The 25,007-nt window shown below is 37.8% G+C and overlaps 1 protein-coding gene across 1 annotated transcript in view; it reads right to left on the bottom strand.

The window, feature by feature from the left end:
• LOC106879647 (malate dehydrogenase, cytoplasmic) overlaps positions 1-25,007 on the bottom strand; it is a 32,828-nt gene that overhangs the window by 5,922 nt on the left and 1,899 nt on the right. The window contains exons 2-5 of the mRNA XM_014929308.2: positions 10,012-10,110; positions 7,893-7,989; positions 3,524-3,699; positions 28-150 (exon numbers count right to left, since the gene is read on the bottom strand). Of these exons, the coding sequence (XP_014784794.1) occupies positions 28-150; positions 3,524-3,699; positions 7,893-7,989; positions 10,012-10,110 (495 nt within the window). The remainder of the gene's footprint in view (positions 1-27; positions 151-3,523; positions 3,700-7,892; positions 7,990-10,011; positions 10,111-25,007) is intronic.

Here is a 25,007-nt window from a genome sequence, read left to right as displayed (position 1 = left end):
AAAAGAACAAACAAAAAAAATACATACTTGATATTGGGCCCGATTTTGGTCAAGTCGAGTCAATGCTGAGAAATTTTGTGGTGGAATAGAGGGAGCATATTTCATGCATATGAGAGCATTTGTATTGGCAGGGTTCCCAACCACGACCACCTGAAATATAAACAAACACATTACACATCTATAAAAGGTATCAACTGACATGTACATAAAATGTTGTCAATCTTCCAACTACGACCAAACTGGAGTACCGCCATTATTCTTTTATTTTTTTTTTACTTGTTTCAGTCATTTGACTGTGGCCATGCTGGAACACCATCTTAAAGGGTTTTTTTAGTTGAAGAAATCAATCTCAGGACTTATTTTTTTTAAGCCTAGTATTTATTCTATTAGTCTTTTTTGCCAAACCACTAAGTTATGGGGATGTAAACATACCAACACCAGTTATCAAGCAGTGATGGTGGGGATAAGCACAGACACATACACACACACACACACGACAGGGTTCTTTCAGTTTCTGTCTACCAAATTCACTCAAAACTGAACCCAGAGCCATATGGTTGGGAAGCAAGTTTCTTACCACACAGCCATGATTCATTATTTATTATATTGTCTCATCTCCACTCAGTACTTTTGTCTGGTATTTATTTTATTGAAATCCTAACAGATGAATGGCTGTGGGCACATTGGTATAAAATGACATAATTTGGACTAAATATCACAAGATATTTTTGTTTCATTCATCCATTTTCTTCACCCACTATTCCTGGAAGGGTCCTGGGAGTTATGTTCTCAGATACCTCCTCCATAGGGTCTTATCAGAAACAAGTGTCAAGCATGACCTACTGAGACTATAGATATTGTCCAACCAGTTCATTCTTGGTCTATCACTAGCTTTCCTGCTGGTTGGCTCAGCTTGAAGACTCCCTCTGGTGATTCTTCCCTATGATGTTCTGATTGCATGCCTCTAATACCAGAGCTGTGACCTCTCAATGCAGCTTGATCCTGTCCAGCAACATCACTTCAGACATGCTTCGGTGGAACCCCATTTTGGTCACATGTACTTGTAATTGTACTCTTTTGATCATTACCCAACATTCATGACCATAGGTGAGGAGAAGCACAAAGCCCAACTCCTCCTCTTCTAAGGCACTTTACTGTACAACTACAATTCTAGCATCTAATTTAGCCTCCTACTTCCTGGTGCAGCTCTCCAGTCTGCCAGTTCTGGTCAAACCATCCAATCCATGCCAGCATAGCAAACAGACATGGGATGATGATGATAATGATGAATGTAAAGACAAGTAAAATGTTGCAAAACATTTTGTCTGGCATGCTAATGATTCTGACAGCTTGCCACTTTAATAATAATAATTTTATATTTTGCCACAAGGGCAGCAATTTTGGGGAAGGGAATAAGTCGATTACACAGACCCAAGTGTTCGACTGGTACTTATTTTATCGACCCCTAAAGCATGAGAGGTAAAGCCGACCTCGGCGGAATTTGATATAATAATAATAATAATAATAATAATAATAATAAGTAGGAAGGTAGACAAACCACAAATCCCTTCAGGTAGATGGCCCTGCTCGATCTGTAGAAAAGGTGTAGGTAGAAACTCTATAAGATGTACCCAGTGTAAGCTATGGACACATAAGAGGTGCAGCAATATCAAAGGAAGGTTAACTAGCAAGATAGTTTTTGTATGTGGCAAATGCTCAGGTAACTATAAACACTGAAAATGTGCAGGAAACAACTTCTGCCACATTCCAGGGGGAAAAAACTAGAAGTAATTGATAGCTTCCATTACCTAGGTGACCAAGTCAGTAGTGGTGGGTAGATGCTCTGAAAGTGTAGCTGCTAAAATAAGAATAGCCTGGGCAAAGTTCAGAGAGCTCCTACCTCTGCTGGTGACAAAGGGCCTCTCTCTCAGAGTAAAAGACAGACTGTATGACGCATGTGTACAAACAGCCATGCTACATGGCAGTGAAACATGGGCCGTGACTGCTGAGGACATGCATAAGCTTGCAAGAAATGAAGCCAGTATGCTTTGCTAGATGTGCAATGTCAGTGTGCATACACGACAGAGTGTAAGTGCCTTGAGAGAAAAGTTGGACCTAAGGAGCATCATATGTGGTATGCAAGAGAGATGACTGTGCTGATATGGTCATGTGCTGAGAATGGATGAGGATAGCTGTACGAAGAAGTTTTACACCCTAGCGGTTGAGGGAACCTGTGGAAGAGGTATACCCAGGAAGACCTGGGATGAGGTGGTGAAGCATGAACTTCGAACATTAGGCCTCACCGAGGCAATGACTAGTGACTGAAACCTCTGGAAATATGCTGTGCTAGAGAAGACACGACAAGCCAAGTGAGACCATAACGATGGCCTGTGCCAGTGGTTTAACCAGCCCACTTATGCGTACCTTTCCTTCATTGGACACTAAACTCTACTTGCGAAGACTTGTTGAGGCAAGTGAAATTAAAGTCGAAATCAAGAGTGTACTAGGAATTACCAATGAGAGGTAACCTCAATCTTATTACTAGTGCAAAATACATTATAGGGTGCCTAAAGCACATAACTATTTCCTTTTATGTTGTCAGGCAACAGGTTTCTCAATTATTTTACAGCTAGCAATAAGGAAAGATAGTAAAAATAACTACTAAAACAATATGAATGTATCCAAATTTGCTAAAAATCACTGAATTATTACCAGCATGGAAAAGAAAAATTAGATTTAAAATAGTACTCGAAATTTTTCGAGCGAGATCGTTGCCAGTGCCCCTGGACTGACTCTTGTGCGGGTGACACATGAAATGCACCATTTTGAGCGTGACCGTTGCCAGTGCCGCCTGGCTGGCCTTCGTGGGATTTTCGAGCGAGATCGTTGCCAGTGCCCCTGGACTGGCTCTTGTGCGGGTGGCACATAAAATGCACCATTTTGAGTGTGGCCGTTGCCAGTACCGCCTGACTGGCCTTCGTGCGGGTGACACGTAAAAGCACCCACTACACTCCTCTGAGTGGTTGGCGTCAGGAAGGGCATCCAGCTGTAGAAACTCTGCCAAATCAGATTGGAGCCTGGTGTAGCCATCTGGTCTCACTAGTCCTCAATCAAATCGTCCAACCCATGCTAGCATGGAAAGCAGACGTTAAACGATGATGAACTGACCAAATATTGCAGATTATAATGGGAAAAAAAAAAAAATCAAACTTCTTAATAATTGCTGAGAATTTTATATTTCAACCAAAACCTTTTTTTTTTGTCTAGATTGGATTTATCAAGGTAAATTGGTTAATTAAAGTCATAGATACACTACATTTGAATAATAGATGAGATGGTCATGGTAAGAACATTTTTCATCATATGCTGCCATGGAGTTAAACAAGAACATTACAATAGGATTGCATTACAAGATGATGATGCCCAACATGTCGAATTAAATCTGTATGTTATTTTAATTCAGAGATTATAATTCCAGACTTGAAAAGGAGTAAAATATATAGAACCGAAAATCTGGTCTTACCTTGACAGACTTTTTGGCATATTTATCTAGAGCCTGCCCTTGACTCTTGAAAATTTTCACATTGGAAGCCAAAAGATCTTTCCTTTCCATTCCTTCTCTACGTGGCATGGCTCCAACAAGAAGAGCCACATCAATATCCTTAAAACCAACATCAAGAGAAGCAGTTGAGGTTATTTCTGAGAAGAGAAAGACAAATAATAATAATAATAATAATAAGAGGTAACTCGAATGTGGAGTCTAAAAACAGAAACAATTCCTATCATAGTAGGTGCCTTAGGTATGATAAAAAAAATATTCAGACAAATACATAACAAAAACACCAGGACTTACAAGTATATATAACATACAGAAAATTGCACTACTGGGTACTGCACACATCCTATGCAAAACACTTTCAATACAGTAAACATAAGAGCACCACAGCAAACCACAGCACATACCCAAGGCACACAGAGCTGTGCTCGGTAGTGAAGTGAAAGCACGTTATAAAAATAAAACTACTGAACAATAATAATAATAATAATAATATACAGTAATAGAAAGAGCAATGGTTAAAATGAGCATTATTCTACAAATTTGTCAGGGTAATGCATTGTCAAATGAACTGACTAAAACACTTGACTGGTATTTGTTTCTATCAGCCCTCAAGGAATAAAAGACTAACTTAACTGACAAAGTTTCAAATACTGAGACATCATCGTCATTTAATGTCCGTTTTCCATGCTGGCATGGGTTGGATGGTCTGACAGGAGCTGGCAAGACCAGGGTTTGTACCAGGTTCCATAGTCTGTTCTGATTTGGCTTCTGTTATAATGTGAATTCTCATCCACTTGTATGTTGTTGGCACTATAATATTCTTGTCACCTCTATTATGTTGTGGCAGTATTCTGTATCTTCTTATCTTTGATTTGTCTATTGTGCTATTGTTGATAGTTCCACAAGACAACTTTGAAACATCTACCTTAATGGTAACTCGAACTTGTATATAACATGTAACTGACTCCAACTGAGAACTCATGCAATGACTCTACTACTACTGACCTCCTACAATGACTGGCAATCTGACTTTATAGTGGTTGGTTCATACCACTTTGTCACATGGGAAGGAGTATACCATTTCACTACAACAGTTTCTACAGCTCGACACCCTTCCTAATGCCAACCACTTTACAGAGTGTACTGGATGCCTTTTACATGGCACCAACACTCTATAATCATTAAAACAGTCAATTCAATGTTCCATAATCATAATAGTAATGGCTTTTTGAGACATGGCCAGTAATTTCAGATGGGGATGGGAATAGTTAGTTAATTACATTAAACTCAGTGATTAACCCCTAATAACACCCAATAGGAACCTTGCACAAAAAAAAATTCAATAGACAAATAAAAAATTAACACAAAACTAAAAATGCAAAAAGCTACAGCTGGAGGTATGAAGGATGCTACAAATGGAAACACAAACCATCTCAATAATAAATGAAAACATTTGAAATTCTGAACCAGGATTAACCATTAACATTGAAACCAACCACATCTGGCTCAAATATTCTACATGTTTTATGTTGAACCTGACCAGATCCAGCCTCTCACACCTACCTTACAATGTCATTCTAAAAATATACAATCATATCATTGAAATCTTGAAGCTATGAGATAAGGCATGATTAATTCCAAAACAATGAATAAAGAAGAATTACATTTGACAGAGTAAGATTTAATAGACTGGATGATCATGAGAACTGCTCAAACAGGGTTGACCTGGGGTTAAACAACAGCAACATATTAATGTTACAAGCCAATGCCAGAACCTCTAAGTGGTTGCTCAACTTGCTAGACATAGCAGCCAGATCTTCAAATAATTCCTTACCATTTTAACCCTTTAGCATTTAAACTAATCATATCTGGCCTAAATATTCTACCTATTTCATGTTGAACCTGACCAGATCCAGCCTCTCACACCTCCCCTACAATGTCATTCTAAAAATATACAATCACATTATTGAAATCTCGAAGCTACGAGATAATGCATGATTAATTCCAAAACAATATCAATAAATAAGGTTTACATTTGACAGAGTGACCTGAATGCTAAACAGTTAAAGAGTCAATTCAGAATGTCCCAGATTCACAGAGTACACATACCCTTACTGGGTATGGCTTATTAGTACACAATGTACATATATCTCATTGAACTGTTGTTGAGTCAACCTTGAAGTGGCAATACAATAAGGCAAATGAGAAACTCATTAACCCTTCAGCATTCAGATTAATTCATCAAACCTAATGCTTATTCATTCACATTTTTTAAAATTAATCATGGAGTATCTTGTAGCTTCAAGATTTTGAATATGTGACTATTTTTGGAATAGTCATTGTGGGGTAAGTGTGAGAGGCTGGATCTGGCCAGTTTGAACATAAAACAGGTACAATATTTGGGCAGGTATAGCTGGTTTAAACGCTAAAGGGTTAATAAACTGAAGAAAAAGAAAGAAAAAAACAACAATAACAGCAACAGGTTCAAAAAATGAGGAGCACAACACGAATAATTTTGCTGTTGAAGAACCTTACTGAGCTGGTTGTAATACAAAATAGTTCTCCCACTTAAAAAATGTTACTCTGTCTTTAATAAAACAGTCTGAAGACATTTTCTCCCATCAACATCATCATCATCGTTTAACGTCCGCTTTCCATGCTAGCATGGGTTGAACGATTTGACTGAGGACTGGTGAAACCGGATGGCAACACCAGGCTCCAATCTGATTTGGCAGAGTTTCTACAGCTGGATGCCCTTCTTAAAGCCAACCACTCAGAGAGTGTAGTGAGTGCTTTTACGTGCCACCGGCACGAAGGCCAGTCACATGGTACTGGCAATGGCCATGCTCAAATGGTGTTTTTTACGTACCACCTGCACAGGAGTCAGTCCAGCGGCACTGGCAACGATCTCGCTCAAATGTCTTTTCATGTGCCACTGGCACAAGTGCCAGGAAGGCGACGTAGGTAACGGTCACGCTTGAATGGTGCTATTTACGTGCCACCGGCACGAAAGCCAGACAGCTGGTGCTCTGGCAAAAAAAAAAAAAAACTTTTATTTTTCAAAATTTTATTTATTTATTTTTTTCTCTTTCGTATCCCTTAAAATTATGCAGGATATTTGCAACCAAGGCTGTGTTGTTAAGAAAATCAGCTTCATGACCATGTGGTTCCAAGATCAACCTGAGGTTAAAAGACATGAGCAACTATCCTACCTTCATTTTGACAACGGCTTTGTAAGTAGAATTCGGCAAACAGAAAACGAGTGAAAGCCTCCCCTCCTACATACACACTCATCGCTTACCAATATACCAACATGTAGATTGCAAGAAAACCAAGGATTTAAAAAAAGGGAGTGGGGGCTTTCAAACAAAATCCCTTTAGCACCAAATCACAGGCCCTTCCCTCATGACCCTTACCACCCTCATCATCAGAAATAGGTCAACCAGTGGTTGGCACATTGGAAATATGTGACTAACAATGCTACTATTTACCAATTGTAATATTAACATATTACCTACCAGTGATCTCATATGAGATCACTTAAAAATTACAAATTTTGTAATTATCTGTCAATATTTACACGTATCTCACCTTTTTGCTATATCTACTAGGTATATTTCTCTGATATTCAAATGAGGTTTGCTAATTTTTCACCCAATATCTCACTTAGTTCTATTTAAAATGTTATTTTGATCATTTCAGCGTGTTTCTAAGGCTGTTTTATGCTAGAAATCAAAGTTTCATTAAAAAATTCCAGTTAATAGAATTATGGGAGGTAATGGGTTAAGTAAAAAAATAAAATCTTATAATAGAAGAGTTCAATTTCTAACTGGATGGCTGCCCTTCATTTTACTAACCACCCAACTTGATCACTAAAGGTAAAACAACTACAAAATCTATTTTCATCTATTTTAACTCTTTAGCATTCAGATTTCTTTGTCAAATGTAATGCTTTAATTATTCACATTGTTCTGAATGAACCATGCATTATCTTGTAGCTTTGAGATTTTAATGATGTGACTGTATAATTGTAGAATGACATTGTAGGGTAGGTGTGAGATGTCAGATCTGGTCAGTATGAACATAAAACAGGTAGAGTATTTGAGCTGGATATGGCTGGTTTAAATACCAAGAGAGTTAAACAAAACAGAACTTAAAGGTACAAAACAGACAAAGTCTTAACTCAGATCTTTAATGTCAATAGATGCTGTTTTCTTATGCTTTATATGAGATTCTATATAAATGGATACTTTTGTTTTCATTTTTGTCAGTATTAAAACAGATTATAAAAACTACAAGAGATGAGATGAAATTATATATCAAAGAAACTTACCCTTCAGCAGTGGGAGAGCACAGTCTTTTAGTTCCATGACAACTCCATCCAGAACTTGCATCATTGGTTCAATATCCAAAAGTACCAATGATATAGGCTAAAAAAAAATTTTTTAAATAAAAATTTTTTTTTAAATTAGAAAATTTTTTTAAAATAAGTAATATTCGTGGCCACTTCAACATGGCTGTCAATTTGAGCGGACTCACTGCAATTTTTTAACCCCAAGAGGACATCTCTAGCTGGTTAACAATGCACACCTGCATCCAATAAAATTGTAAGCAGGGAAGCGAACCCCTACCATCTCCTAGCAGCGGGACCAGTAGACCAGTCCTGGTTTTGGGCTATTTCTGCCACTCCTAGCATATAGAAGTCTTCTTATTGGCTCACACATACAGCGAATGGACAAATGAAAGTAGCACTCACCATAACAGGTATGAGTTACATATATAATGTAATAACAATTTGATTCAACTCCATGCAACTTAACATTTCATAGGTTTGTAAAACAACCCTGCCTTGTCAGATGAGACAAATTCAAGATGTCTTCTAAATGTAAGGCCTCTATAAAAACATAGTCAAAAGAACTGCAAGCTGGAGGATTATTGCTTGGGAGTATACTTGTATGAGCTGAATGTAGATTTTAGAGATAAGGATATTTAGTGTCAGGAACAAACTGTTTAAGGGACATCTGCATCCTCATCACCATTTTATGTCAGCCTTCTATACTGACATGGACTTGGACAATAATAGAGATTTCTCGGTCCTTCTACAGCAATAAATGTTAAATGTCTTAGTAAAGTAACTGCATGATAAACAATTTATAGATTGCAAAAATTCTACATTCATATGACATTTAACAAAAACCTTTTAACAAAAAGTAATTGAAAAGCAGCCAATTTTAACTGTGTTTCAGGCATACAGGTGCATGAGGCCAAACCTTATCTGGATATTCAAAGTATTTAGGCTGAAAGAACAAGACTATCCTTATTGAAATAGTGTGTGAATTTTGCAACATCATATTGATTTTTACATTATCCATTTTACCCTTTTAACATTCAGCTTACTCTGTCAATTGAACTGCTTAATTTAGTCATTGTTTTCAATTAATCCTGCATTATCTCAAAGCTTTGAGATTATGATGTGATTATACCAGTGCCCCCTGACTGGCTCCCATGCTGGTGGCATGTAAAAAGCACCATTCAAGCATGGTCAATGCCAGTGCCCCCTGACAGGCTCCAGTACCGGTGGCACGTAAAAAGCACTCACTATCCTCTTGGAGTGAACAAAGCCTTGGGCTGAAAAAAGCCTTGAGAGTGGATTTGATAAACAGAAACTGAAACATATTAATGTGTGTCTTTGTGTTCGTCCCCAACTTCTGCTTGACAACCGGTGTTGGTTTGTTTACATCAAAACAGACCATTACAATAAGTAGAAGGCTTAAAAAAAAAAACCAGTATTGGGGTTGAGTTGTTTGACTAAAGCCCTTCAAGATGGTACCCAACATGGCAACAGTCCAATGACTGAAACAAGTAAAATATAAAAGATATACATAGGTACAAGTGTAATTGTGTGGCAAGAGGCTTGCATCCCAATCACATGGTTCTGGGTTCAGTCCCACTGCATGGGACCTTGGGTAAGTGTACTTTACTATAGTCTTGGTCCAGCAAAAGACTTGTGTGTGGATACGACAGATGGAAAGTGAAAGAAGCCTATCATATGTGTGTGTGTGTGCGTCTGTATTTGTCCCCATATCACCGCTTTTCAACCAGTGCTGGTGTGTTTATGTCCCCATAACTTAGCAGTTCAGCAAAAGAGACTGATAAAATAAATACTAGGCTTAAGATATAAGACCTCGAGTTGATTTGTTTGACTTAAAGCCTTTTAAGGTGGTGCTCCAGTATGGCCACAGTCAAATGACTGAAACAAGTAAAAAAAAATAAAAGAATACGTGTGTGTGTGTGTGTCATAGCATGTAATTTAGCTGTAGATTTTCAAGGGAGAGAATTGCAACCAACATTATTGAACAATTTTATATAATCATTGACATTGTGGAGATGAAGAATATCATAACACACACACACACACACACACACATTAATAACTATGATAATTTTCCTACCGTGTCAGCACCAAAGATGTTTCCCTTTGCTACATTGAAGAGGAGAGAATAGGCAATCTGCCCGGCTGCTCCTGTAACCAGTACTTTTATAGGATTGCTCTGTAAATTTAAGAAACATTTTATATTAAACAACATGCATAACAAAATATAATCAGTTTTAAAATGAAAAGCAAAAATTTCCATACCAAAGCATTTTAGGGCAAAAATAAACAGATCAGGAGAAAATTATATTTCAAAACACTAGGTAATATCAAAAATTTAATACAAAGATATTTTCAAGAAAGGACTAAATATACATACATACATCTTATTACCACTTCCATTGCTAAGAATTTTTACCCAGTCTGCTAGCTATGTGTGTGTGACAACTGTGATTTGTTAATTACTGCTTATATCAGTAGTGTCAATTTGTCTAACCATGAGGTTGGGACTAACGGAGCCAAGGTGGCTGAGCTTCTTTTGAGCATTGCGTCTCATAGAGGCAAAGTGGCCAAGTTCCTTTCGAGTGTCGAGCCGCACGGAGGCAAAGTGGTTGGGTTCCTTTGGAGTGTTGGGCCTCGTGGACAGAAAGTGGCTGAATTCCTTTCGAGTGTTGGGCCTCACGGAGGCAATGACCAAGACCTTTGGCGTTATGTCATGCTTGAGAAGAAGACCCATCAAGCGAAGCAAAATCGCAGTTGTGGCAGATACCAGTGTTACACAAATTGGCACCTGTGCCGGTGGCATGTAAAAGCACCCATTACACTTTCAGAGTGGTTGGTGTTAGGAAGGGCATCCAGCTGTAGAAAACTATGTCAAATCAGACTGGAGTCTGGTGCAGCCTTCCACCATGCCATCCCAGTCAAACCGTCCAACCCATGCCAGCATCGACGTTAAATGATGATGATGAAGTTGATAGAGGATATTTGCTTCTGATGATGTGAAAAGACACAGAAATCATAATTTGGCAATTATACCACTGCTACTGGATGCTTTTCTTCTGCTACCAATACACCAGTTTGCAGATTAGCACTTCATGTCTATACAAGGAGCTTTCTCAAGATGAATACTTTCACATTGTAGCTTTCTACAATATACCCAAAACAGATAAGATATATAGACTGTTATACTTGGGGATGGTCATATTTTACCAATTAAGCACACACAATATATATATATATATATATATATATATTTGGTCTTCACTTCAGCTTTATTATTATTATCATTTTAGTTTCTTTGTCAAAGCTTTTTCGTCACACATCCTGCAACCTCTTCACTGATACTTTATCTCCATGTCTCCTTTTGTTCTCCTTGGTCTTTTTTTTTTTTTTTTTTGGAAAGGGAAAAATGGAATAAGTAGAACAAAAGGAGACAGGAGATAAAGAGTCGCTGAAGGAATCACAGGATGTGTGATGAAAGAACTTTGACAAAGAAACTAAAATAGTAATAAAGATGAAATGAAGACCAAATATTATAGTGCAATGTGTTTAACTTGTAAAATATAATCACCATCCCCAAGTATAACAATATATATATATATCATCATCATCATCGTTTAACGTCTGCTTTCCATGCTAGCATGGAAACTGAAAGAAGCCCGTTGTGTGTGTGTGTGTGTGTGTGTGTGTGCGTGTCTGTGCTTTTGCAGACAGCTTAACATTGTTTCCCCAAATTGCATGGCAAAAACAAACAAAAAAAACTCCAATTTGAAGGGTGATTGGTTGGTTGAAGAAAATAATCCCTTCTACCCATGCTAGCATGATTAAAAACAGGTAATATTATAAGAAAAATATATAATAATGAAAATCAAAATGGTGATATACTGTACTTGAGAAGACCCATCCATCTCAACAGAATTGAGGCTCCATCGAGCCTTCTTCCATAATTCATCTTCTAGTACCCCTTCTTCCATCAATCTCTCGTGGTACCCTATTTCCTTAATTCCCCCCCACCCCCACCGAACTGATATCCCCTTAGTCCAACTCATTTCCTGTCTCTAACAATCTTTCACTCTACTCCCACTCCAGTGATCTCCATCCTGTTCTGTCACTCATAGTCACCTTATACTCAATCTCTTATCTCTCTCTCTCTCTCTAGCTAGAAGATGAGCTGTGGGAGAAGGCTCAACAGAGCTTCAATTCTGTTGAGATGGATGGGTCTTCTCAAGTACAGCATATCACCATTCTGACTTTCATTATTATATATTTTTCTTATAATATTACCTGTTTTTTTTAATCACACTAACATGGGTAGAATGGTTTATTTTCTTTAACCAACCAATTCACCTTTTCTTGTTGTTTCTTATCCATCAATACTGTACCCCACTCAGTAAAGGGATCTCTTGTGGCTACTTGGTGACCTCACAAGAGCTGATACTACAAGAAAATGCAGCCAGTACAGTTGGCATCAGGAAGAGCATCCAATTGTAAAAACCATGCCAAAGCAGATGTTACAACTTGGCACTGTCCTCTGGCTCAGTGGTTCATGTTGAACAGTCCAACCCATGCCAACATGGAAAAAGGGATGCTAAATGGTGGTGATGGTGATGATTAGTAACCAAACTTATTCATGTTAATAATAGTTACATGTTTGCAGTATTTCAAGTAATATTTTCTGGTTAATATTTCTACCTAAAACTCTAATCTCTTCCAGCTGTGTTTGCTCCACCATCTCTCACAGCAACTTGAATATGTAATCACTTATTTATGCATATCGTATTTCTTACAGCATGTATTGTTATCTATGCAATGCCTCACATCATGTATGTTAATGTCATTCCTCTCTACATACATGATTAAGGACGAACCAATTCCTTATAAAATCAATAATCTACTAGCTAATCTTTGTACTATTACTGTGATAAACTACTACTTCTACTACAATTGAAACTACTACATCACCATTCATATCAAAGTCATACTAATTAATAAGCAACATTAATTAGTGCCAAGCTTATTATGAAACTAGAAATATGGAAGTATTTCTGATTTCATGATGATGACCATCATCATCACATCTACCTGCTGGCATGGTTCCTTTCCAACACAGCTGTAAACCAGTTTCTTTGTTATCTCATCTGTGAGGGTCAATATCATAAGATCAGCTTTTACTAATTCTGTCCCAGTCTTCCATCATACACAAGAAGAGTAGAGTCTATTCTTTGTTTGACTAAAGAATCCCCTCATTGCCAGCAATGAAGGGATTTCCAGCTTTTTCTACCCCATTCTTACTCAGGTTATTATGCTTCCTCTTCAAGACATCTTCCTCTTCAGTTGATTAGTTTACCGAAATGTGTTGGCACATGGAAAAACTCATTGGATGTCATTAGAAAAACAATTGAAAAAGATGGAAGCCAAAGTCAAAACTGGATGTTTTTCCATACAAGTTGTGACAAATGACTGCAGCTCGAATACCAGGAGTCCTACACATTTTATGAATTACAAAAAGCTAAAGTTATGAAAACATTTCAGTTCTCAGATATGTCTCAACTTTAAAATTGTTTTCTCAAAAAGACTTATTTTCTGGTTCATGTGTGCTTATCCAAGAAAAATGGCATATCTCAGTCAAATATTAAGATATTTGAAAAATTAAAAGTGTTTTGACATCTGTGAATTATGCTTTTCCTCAATAAAACATATACCACCAGTTCAAACATTCCACCATGTTAATGGTTTTTCCCATGCATCATCAAGAATAATAGAAGTTATCAGTACTATGCAACGTTCTAAGCATTGAAAGCATTTCATATTTAGTTACTTATTAATGAGTGACTATCAGAGCAAGATTGCTTGGCTTTATCACTGATGTGTAATAGGTAATTAATGAGGGGTATAAAAGCATTTCTAACTGTAGTAAAAGAGGACTGTTGGCTGTTAGCCAAACAGATGCTTTAAATCTACAATTCAACAATGGAAAATATTTTCACAAGCCACCGGTAAATTCAGCTGTATATTTGCAAATGTCAGAATTGTATAACACTAAAGCTCATCTCAGCAGCAAAACATGCAGAGGAATGCCCTAATAAAGAGAAATACAAAAGACAGAAGAGAGAATGTGGAGCAAAGTTATAAGCTAAATATAACCTGATTAGCAGATTAATTTTCACAGAAAAAGGTTCGATATCTATGAACAAAAAAAAAAAAGACTTGTGGATTAAAATAAGAAAATGAGGATGAAGTGGTGAGAAAGGACCTACAGATGTAGGGATCCATAAAGGGGATGACAGGGGATTAAGACTCCTGGTGGTTTGCTGTACTTGGAAAGACACATCAAGCTAAGTAAGTGTGGTTGCCCTTGCAACCCTCTCCAGCTGAGCATCCCTAACCTTACGGGCTTATAAGTGCTGGTGTCACATAAAAAGCACCAATGCTGGTGCACCCCGTACACTCTGTAAAGTGGTTGGCATTAGGAAGGGCATCCAGCAATAGAAACCATGCCAAAACAGATATAGGACCTAAACAGTTCTTCAGCTGGTCAGTTCCTGTCAAACTGTTCAACCCGTGCCAGCATGGTTAAACAGACATTTGATGGATGATGATGATGATTTAGTTTTCTGTGACTCAAGCATCGATTTTTCAAATGACACCAACAACAAAACAAAACATTTTCTAAAAATTAGAATATCACTATTCCATAGCAAAATCATACAAAAGAACCAAACAATAAAGAAGGGAATTTGGTTATAGACAGGCTGAAAACCAAGTCCAATACATCAAGCATTTAAACCAGCCACATCCGGTCCAAAATATTCTGCTTGTTTTATGTTCAAACTGGCTAAATCCAGTCTCTCACAGCTATCTTACAATGTCATTGAAATCTTGAAGCTGCAAGATAATGCACGATTAATTCAAATCAATTTGAATAAATAAGCATTACATTTGCCAGAGTAATCTGAATGCCAAAGGGTTAAGAAGCAATGTATTAACAATTGGATAACAGGTCTGACACACTTCTGAATTCATAACACCACCACTACCACCATCACTACCACCTGTTCTTTGATTGACTTTAGATCACTATACTGCAAGCATCTGACACAGAACCCTGGCTTCTTTCCCCACTTACATTTCCCATTTACATGGTGTTAGGAAGGGCATCCGACTTCAAAAACCACGCCAAATCAGACTGGAGTCTGGTACAGCCCCTCGGCTTACCCGCCCGGGGTCAAACTACCCAGCCCATGCTAGCATGGGCAACAGATGTTAAATGATAATGATGGTCAAAGTGAACACTGGCTACATAAATTTGGGGTGGGGATTGTAAAAGTCTTGAACAATACATATCTTTCTTGGACCAACTTTTAAAATATTACTAGAAAATATGTTTAAAAAACAAATAAAAACTTTTATGAATGGTGATTTGGATATCTTTAATGGATGAACACTATAATACTGTAGTATTCGTCTTGAGAAAGCATCTCACACAGACGTACAGTGCTAAAAAGTACAGCAGTCTCAGCAGCAGGTGAATTACCATCCATTTGCCTAACTTAATCAGAATACATCATCATCGTCATTTAACATCTGTTGTTCATGCTGGCATGGGTTGGGCGGTTTGACCAGGGCTGGTAAGCTGGGAGGCTGCACCAGACTCCAGTCTGATTTGGCAAGGTTTTCTACAGCTGGATGCCCTTCCTAATGCCAACCACTCCAGTGTCACACAAATGAGTGCCATTTGTGTGACACTGGTATCTGCTATGACTGCGATTTTTCTTGGCTTGATGGGTCTTCTCAAGCACAACATAATACAAAAGGTCTCAGTTATTGCCTCCGTGAGGCCCAATGCTCAAAAGGAACTCAGCGACTTTGTCCCCATGAGACCATATTTATATTTTTTCTTGAACCCTGAGACCCATAAAACTACCTATCCAGTTTCCACAGCATATAAGCAACCAAAGAACAAGACAGCCCCCTGAAAGGGATATGGTCTGTTGCAGGGTTCAAGGCCACCAGTTTTAGTGGGAGGGGACACATTGATACCATCAATCCTTAGTACTTGACTAGTACTTTATTTTACTGACCTCCAAAGGAATGAAAGGCAAAGTCAGCTTCAGCAAGATTTGAACTCAGAATGTAAAGGGCCGGAAGAAATACCACCAAGCATTTTATCCAGTGTGCTAATGATTCTACTAGTTTGCCATGAATACAAAATGACAGTGTATATATGGAATTTATTGGTAGCATAAAAGCAAAGCCAATATTTCTGTTAAAATTTGATTGAAAGAGGTTTCCTGAAAGTCCAGCAATAAACTGTACAATGACAAACAAGCCAAGGTCAGATCGGTAATGTGACAAAGAGCATCAATAAACTTTCATGAAACAGATACTCTACACTGAAGGACTTCAAGACAAAAACATTACATCTTAAGCTATAAAAGCAACAAAGGCAATAAAACAGACATGTAATGCAGCTTCTATGAGATTCAACAGGATAATTGAGACATTGTATATTATTAACCCAATTCTCTGGAAAAGAAGCATTATTGTGGAAGTAAGATGAAGTGCTCAAGAAAAGGAATAGTAATTTCCTAGACACACACACTATACATACACACACAAACACACATACATGCAGACATGATTTTCTCTCCACTCAACACCCATTACTCATTCACAAAAAAAGTATAATAGAAAAATGATTTACAGAATAGATTCAAATAAAACAGGTCATCATAGAAAATAATATAAGGAAAAATTAAAAAAGATAAACAAATATACATTAACAAGAACATTATTACATTTATTATGAATGACAAAAGCAGTATTCAAAATAGTAATCTGAGTATAATACTTAAAGTAGACAGATCGCTGAAAGCTTACAGTATTCATATTTTCTAGACATATAGTGTTAAAAAACACAGAAATTTATCAGCAGCAGTGGTGGCATTGCCAAATAAGTATTTCTGCTGCATCAGTAGCATTTCTACAGTTCAGTAGTTGTAACAAAAATCTCATACATGAGAAATCTTTGAATTCTTACATTAGTTAACTTCATCTTACTTTACATATCAACTCTCAAGAAAATAAAGTTGTGCACCACAGATCAAGATTACTGGGTCAGTGACAAACAGATATGCGCCATCCCAAACAGGTCTATCCACAACTTACACCTCATGCATTACATTTATTGAGAGGGTTAGTAAGAAACCTGGCATGGGCGGGCCCTGATCAAGCTTTTGATAGGGTCAACCACCAATACTTAAAGGCTATCCTTGCAGCAGCCAGTTTCAGTCCCATTTTCAGATGCTGGATCACTGCGATGTACAGTGACATCCATATAAGGGTCAAAATAAATGGCCACCTATTGAAATCCTTTAGTATCACATGCTAACTCCATCAAGGATGCTCACTCTCACCCCTGCTGTATGAGCTGGCTATGGAGTCATTGCTACAGAAGTTGAATGTTTCAAGAGGCATCTCACATGAACTAGGATACAGCAGGTTTGTGTAGGCTTATGTGGACAACATCACCATAATAGTGTTGGACATCTTGGAAATCAAGGTGATCGGCACTAACTTAAGGGAGTACAAAACAGAGACAAAGATTAACCAGAAGTTGGTGGGCCCGCAATTCGGCACCTGGAGAGACAGGTCCATGTTGTCCAACAGCACTATAGTGCACTAGATGATAAAAGGGTTAAGTTGTTCAGGGTCTGGTTCAATCCAGTCCTCCAGGTGGACAAGAACTGAGGAGGTGGGGTGATGGGAAGGATGGCCTGTCTCAACCAGAAATGGACAGAGGTGGTGAATGCATACATTGCTTCAGTCATCTACTACTGCCTGACCACCATCCCCCACCCTGCTTCATGGCTGATCAAACTGAAGTGCTTGCTCATTCACTTTCTGTGGAAAGCGATGTGTTCTGCTCATCAGCCAATCCATCTGCTGTTAGCAGCCACTGAGTGGGTGACTGAGCTTTCATGATTAATGATGCACAGACATGCACTGAGGCTGCGACATCTTCAGTGCTTCCTTGGTGGTGAGCAGGTGAGGTCACTGTTTGTCAGACAGGATTTTCAGCAGCTCATCTCATTGACAAAATTACACTCCTGGATCAAGTGTAGACTGAGAAGGTGTGCTTGGCATCTGGGGTGTTGGCAAGCGCTCACAGCTCTCTGCCAGTTAGACAATACAGTCAGTGGAAGATCCATATTGGAGTTCTATAGTGGATTAGTGACAGACAAGAGTGATGAAATCCTTGGGGAAAACTCTGGACACAGGGAGGGATCAATTTACTAGTCTTTTCCAGAGAACATTTGAAACAAGGTCTATAGATAATTTTCAGAAATCCCTGGCCTGGCAATGTTACCGGGGAACTCTGCCAGTTTGAGACAAGCTCTACAGGTATGTAACTGCAGTCAGATGGATCTGTCTGAGATGTGGTACACAGGTCAATGAAACTGTTCTGTAAGCACTTGTCCAGTGTCCAAGCATTGCTAATTTATGGCGTTTTATTGAACAGCTGTTGACGTGTGTAGGACAGATCCAGTTATCAGCCAAATCCATCATGATGATCACCCCACCGCCTTCTTTTAACTGGAAAGGGAAGACAGTTTTCCTCTGTCTGGTGGCCAAAGCAAAAGAGGTAGTGTGGTGGATGAGGTTGAAAGGACTGAAGACAGACATTTTGCTCTTCAATCAAACCCACATTGACTTTTTCAGTTCCACCTTCACAGAAGTGGAGGTAATAAATAAAAATTCTCTCTGGAAACTGCTGAACAATCAGCTAGAAAAATTGGCAAGATGGACACCATAAATGAAACAATGCCTTGTGGTATATGTAACTGATGCATGTGTTTATTACTGGCATAATGACCCTAGTGAGATACAACAAAATCCATTTCAGCACAAGTTCACATCAAGAATTTTGCAAACAAACTATTGTAATTTTTAGTAGATTCAATTCACCTATAGGTTAAAAAAAAACTTGCGAAAAGTATACACATTGATCAAAAGAAATACAAGTCAGACTAATACAGTTTATAGGTACATATTGAAAATCAATACATAGAAATATTATGTAGGTGGAACATACAATAAATTTCCATCACCTTCAAAATACTGAAGCAATAAATGGCCTTCACATAAAAAATGCACCTTCTATTTTGAAATTTTCAGTACCCAAGACAATTTGGTTGCTATGGTATAGGACCAATCAACCTTGAGTGAGCTTAGCTGAGAACCAAACACACAATGCTTTCTGGTGTACAACATACTGGAGTACAGTGACATTCGAGCATTGTGTTTATACTACCATCAAGTTTGCTCTTATATATGTAAGCCTGTATTATCACACATCAGTTGTAGGTTGAAAAACTAGATGTAGTTACTTCAGATTCGATCTTCTAGATGTAGTTCACTGATACATTGTTCCCCAAAGCTGAAAGGGATACTGAACATCCAAATCTTATGATTTATTATGCAGTGCACTAGTTTGGACATGTTGATTTCCTCTTCTTTACTACTATTATTGCCCAGCTTTTTATATGCCAGTAATTGTTAACTCCAAGTGAGCCCCGACACAGCAGGCCTATAATCAAGGCTATACTATCAATTTAGAAGTATCTCACAAATCATATTATCCAGTGTATGTGCCCTTGCTTTTCACAAGACAGTAAGGTATGATATGAATAGAGAACTAATATATTTCTGGTTATTTATGTTTTACAATATGGTATTTTTAAATGTTCTTAACAGTATTTATATCATCATTACTCAACCATCTCATTTATACTCTGATCCCCTTGTGAGTATGCCCGGCATTTTGCCACCATCTCTATCCTGCTGTCTCCCACTCTCTCTCTCCTTCTCCTGCATTTCCCTCAGGTTGGGTAACTGTGTAGTACCTTTGCAGTAGCACACCTGTTTCTGTCTTCATTCCTATCTTTCTCTAGGTAACCTTGTACTTCCTCTACAACAAGACACCTGTATCTGTCTCACTATAACCTTTTCATCATCACCTCCTCCAATGCTTCCTTTTTGTCTTGCATGTACCTGGTGACCCTGTCACTGCAGGTGCCACTGAAAAAAGCATCCAGTCCACTCTGCTGAGTGATTGGTGTCGGAAGGGCATCCTGCTGTAAAGATCCTGCCAAAACAGTCACAGAAGTCTGGTTGTCCCACCCATGCTAGCATGGAAGGTGGACATTAAAATGATGATGATGATATGCTTTCTTTACTAATTACTATGTCACCTAGAGACATAGGTGAATATCAAAGAAGTATTTGTGCATAGCATATTGGATACTTAAAAGCATTTTTTACTAATCATCATCATTGTCATCATTCAAAGTCTGCTTGTTCATGCTAGCATGGGTTGGATGGTTCAACAGGAGCTGGCGAGCCAGAGAGCTACACCTGGCTCCAATAGTCTGCTTTGCCAGGCTGAATGTCCATTTTCTAACACCAATCACTTCAGAGAGTGTACAGAGTGATTTTTACATGGCACCAACATATTTAAATGAAGACAGATATGAGCAGGCTTTTTTTTCAAAATTTTTTAAAAATAAATAAAACATACTTTATTTTAACAGAAAATTAATGATCCTTTAGAAAAAATCTGAAGATAATAAACTAATCCAGCAGAAAGTCGAGTGATGAAAAGTTCAAGCAACTAGGTCGATTCTATCTAACATTCTTTGGTATTGTTAATGGATCTGCTAAGTGCTACTTTTAATCTACATATTTGGAATCATGATCCTAGAGAGAATCTATATAATCAACCAATCTGCTAGCAAAAAACTGCCAAATATCCTTTAAACTCCTCCTTTAATGCCAAAGAAAGAGGGGAAGGGGGGAGAAGATGGAATACTGAACATTCTAATTCTGGTTACTCAATATACTCTCCCACCCCACCCACACACACGTTTGGTAGGAAAGAAAACTGGATAAATCAGCTGGAAACAGCCCAAAATGATTAAAAAAAAAGTTGGAAGAGAAAATTGGGCACTTGACTTTGATAAGAACCAGTATTCTCCAATTCATCACAAAAACCACTTAAAATATATAATAGAGAAGCAATTCTTAACCCTTTTGATAACAACCCAGCTGAAACTGCTTCTGGCTCTGTAGTACAATTGTCTTGTTTTCATAAGTTCTGAATTAAAACTTACTACTAAACCTTAGTCACAATTTATGTTCCTAACACTAGCTTAATGATAACTAAGTTATTTTACTAAATTCTTTGTTATATTTAAAATTAATTGAAAGAAACACAGAGCATCTCAACAGAAATATGGTAACAAAATGGTTTAAATATATAACCTTTCCTACTCTAGGCACAAGGCCTAAAATTTTGGGGGAGGGGGCCAGTCGATTAGATCGACCCCAGTACGCAACTGGTATTTAATTTATCGACTCCGAAAGGATGAAAGGTAAAGTCGAACGTAAAAACAAACGAAATACTGCTAAGCATTTCGCCGCCTTGGTTAAAGCATATAATAGAGAAACAATTCAATTGACTGAAGTAAAAGCTAAAAATTATATTTGACGAAGGACACCTATCCGTTTGCTGAATATAACTTTTATACATAAAGTTTAACAAAAACTTATGTGGACCTCAGTTGAAAACTGCTGATGTAGACCGCGATAGTTTGTTAATTCCAAATCAGCTAAGCGCAAGAGGGCTTATATATGTAGAGCATTCCAGCCATGGCCTTGCAGATTTTTATGAGGGAGAGAGGATATGACTATGGATATAGAGGATATTATCTATGGTGTTGGTAGGCTTCTTAAAGCTGTTGAATGAGATTTGGCTGTTATTTCTAGCAGATCAAACAATTACATTTAGTTCTATGTCCAAGTTATCTCCCTTAAAAATATGAAGACTATGTTCTCAAATCAGTCTATTTATACAATGTTATTATGCAAGAGCATGGGCGAAGGTTGCTATTTTACTTTCCTTCTAGGGCGCGAGGTAACTGACTTATACGTGAGAATCCGCTTTTCATAACTAGTAACCCATATCACCTACCGATGAGAAACATTGACACGTTGATTTACAATTGCAGAGCCACCTCGCGTTCGATCGACTTAACAGAAATAGCAGCCAAGCTATATCAAAATCACACTTAACCCATCAACCCATATAATACCACGACTTCGTCCTTGGATACCTTTAGAAAAGTCCCACTTTGTTGCAAGTATTCGGGTCAGGTTCCCATCTGAAGATACTCGTACAACTAGTCTCGAAAGTAATGAAATGAGTTGCACTCCGACCAGCGGAGATAAAGAATACGCACACCACCCGTTTTCGGCGAAAACGGGTGGTGTGTGTGTGTGTATTCTTAACCTTCGCCCTCCGATCCTCCTCCTTTGAAAGCATTAAAATGTCTGAAATATCGAAGGTGATGGAAAGAAAAGTCTTTCTGTGCACAAGACCAGTTGTTCCGAACCTTTTCACTACCAATGACCCCTTTTATTGAAATGAGTTTTCTCACGGACCCCTTTTAATATGCTAATCCTTATGTGAAACTTTGAATTTAGTTCACAGACCCTCAGTACTACCTTTGCGGGCCACAGATTGGGAACCACTGCACTAGACGATTGAATACAAACTTTCTTGCCCAGTCTAAGCAGCCATCTGACGATGGTATGTCCGAATGACTAGATATTGTACGTGTGAATATCTCATTATTGATTCCCCTATCTCCGTGTTTACTGATTAGAAAGTGACACGTTGAAGCCACTTAACTGTCAATACACGATTTGTAAAAGAGGATGGAGCAAAATGAGTAATTTCTGATTTTTCGTTTTTCCTTATTTGCTTGAAGCTATACATTGCGAGTATTGCATCATCGTTTTGTACACTAACATCGTTTTTCGGAGTAAAAATTGGTCAGTATAGCTGAAACTGAGTTTGAAATATTGTCAGACAACAGGTACTTTTTTTTCAAGAAATTGTTCCTCAACTTTTACCCGATTGTAACTGAGGTTGCTAATAAAATATCTGGAAAATTTTGGGTGTTTAACAATCAATATTCTTCTTTTTTTCTCCCCACACTAACGTCTAATTTGATAATTTTCAATATTTAAAAAAGGAAATTAGTCTAAACTGGGGCAAAATGAGTAATGACTGATTTCAATTTTTTCTTTTTAAATGCATTGTGCGTAAATAATCAGAAGAGATCCACTCATGTAGATCTTTAGATTTAGTCGAGTTTAGTTAATTTCATATCATGTGCCATTTTTCCATGACCTTTCATTTGACCTAGATATTTTAAATTTTCGTTGCATTTCTCATCTTTCTGTCTAAGGATGGATATTGATGTGTGGGTCCTTATTCAAATGTAATTCTGGAGAACTCAAGTGGCAAATTAACCTTATCTTATCTTACTCATTTTGCCCCAGCTAAATTTGTCTTTTAATTCTCATAGAGAACCGTGATTTTCTGAAATAGGGTTCTGAATATGTTATGGTGTTTTTAATGCATATAGGGAAGGTCTTTTTCTTAGTTGGTATAGTTTTTGTACAGTAGAGAATTTAGTAAGAAATCAAAAATGCAGTAACTCTTACTCATTCTGTCTCGCCCCAATACAATGAAAAAAATTTGAAATAACATAACATGTATCTCATCTTTGACTTCTTTTAGTCATTGGACTGTAACCGTGCTGGGGCACCGACTAGTAGGTTTTCACAATATTTTAAAGCCCGATACTTATTCTCGGTTTCTCTTGGCCGAACCGCTGCTACAGGGGTGTAAACAAACCAATATCGGTTGTCAAGCGGTGGTGGAGGACTAGCAAATACACAAACACACACACGATTGCGAAAATATTCTTTCAGTTTCCGTCTACCAAATTCACTCATGGATTTGGTCGGCCTGAGAATATACATGACGTTTGCTAGAGGTGCCATGCAGTGGGACTGAAGCCGAGAAACCATGTGGATGGGAAGCAAGCACACGCACACAGACACACTCATCTCTCATGTTTCAGTAATTAGGCTGCGGCGATGCTGAGACGTCGCCCTCAATGGTTTTAGCCGAATAGATTGATGGCGAAGGTAAAGAATACGCACACCCGGTGTTTAGGGTTAGGGTTTCGCCGAAAACGGGTGGTGTGCGTACTCTTTACCTCCGCCAAATTGATTCCAACACTTCTATTTTAAAATCTGGTACTTAATCGGCTATCTTTCGTTTTATCTATTACGTATTTTCGCCGAATAGCTACGTTACGGGGATGTAAACAAATCAACACCGGTTGGTGGTGAGGTGCAACATATATACACTATGCGCGCGCACGAGCAAACACACGCACACACTCAAACGATGGGCTTCTTTAATTGCGTTAGCTGTTATATATCACTACAACTTCGTTGCATGTTTGCAAAAATCATTGAAGATGTTATTAATCTTTCAACGAGCGAGAAATCCAATAAAAACAGTGATTGGTACCTTCCGCTATTTGTTCCACCCGAGCTGCATACATACACCCCTGTTACACCACACCATCAGATATTGTCGTAAAGCAACGATTGGTCCGATGTAAGCCTGTAACTAATGACGCTTACAAAAATACATACAAAATAAATGAATAAATAAAGTGAATAGCCTTAAATCACCTGGCCTAAACTACAGTTATTTGGGCTAAGATCGAATTTTTGCATCTCCCCCAAATTTCCAAATTAAATAAAAGTTATTGCTAACTCTATTCTTACCCACATTCCCATACCGCCTGTCTTTCAATTCACATAAATTACAAAATCTTATCCAAGGACAATAATTACGAAATCTTTTCTTTCTTCAAATCTCAGAGTAACAATATTTTTGAAATATAACAACCCCTTGAGTGAATATTAGATTGTTGACGCTAATTTGATCGTTAAATACCGTCTTTTTCTATTTTGTTTAATCCATTGATACAGTGATAATCCTCTAAGGGATAGGAGCGATCGGCCATGTACCTTACAACATAAAAAACTAAGTCATACTTTTATTATTAATGAAAATCAGTCGAAAATACACTCTTCAATATGCAGTAACATTATATATATATATATATATATATATATATATAT

The sequence above is a fragment of the Octopus bimaculoides genome, chromosome 16 (genome assembly GCF_001194135.2).
Source record: "Octopus bimaculoides isolate UCB-OBI-ISO-001 chromosome 16, ASM119413v2, whole genome shotgun sequence".
NCBI lineage: Eukaryota > Metazoa > Mollusca > Cephalopoda > Octopoda > Octopodidae > Octopus > Octopus bimaculoides.
This window is presented reverse-complemented; position numbering and strand designations above follow the sequence as displayed.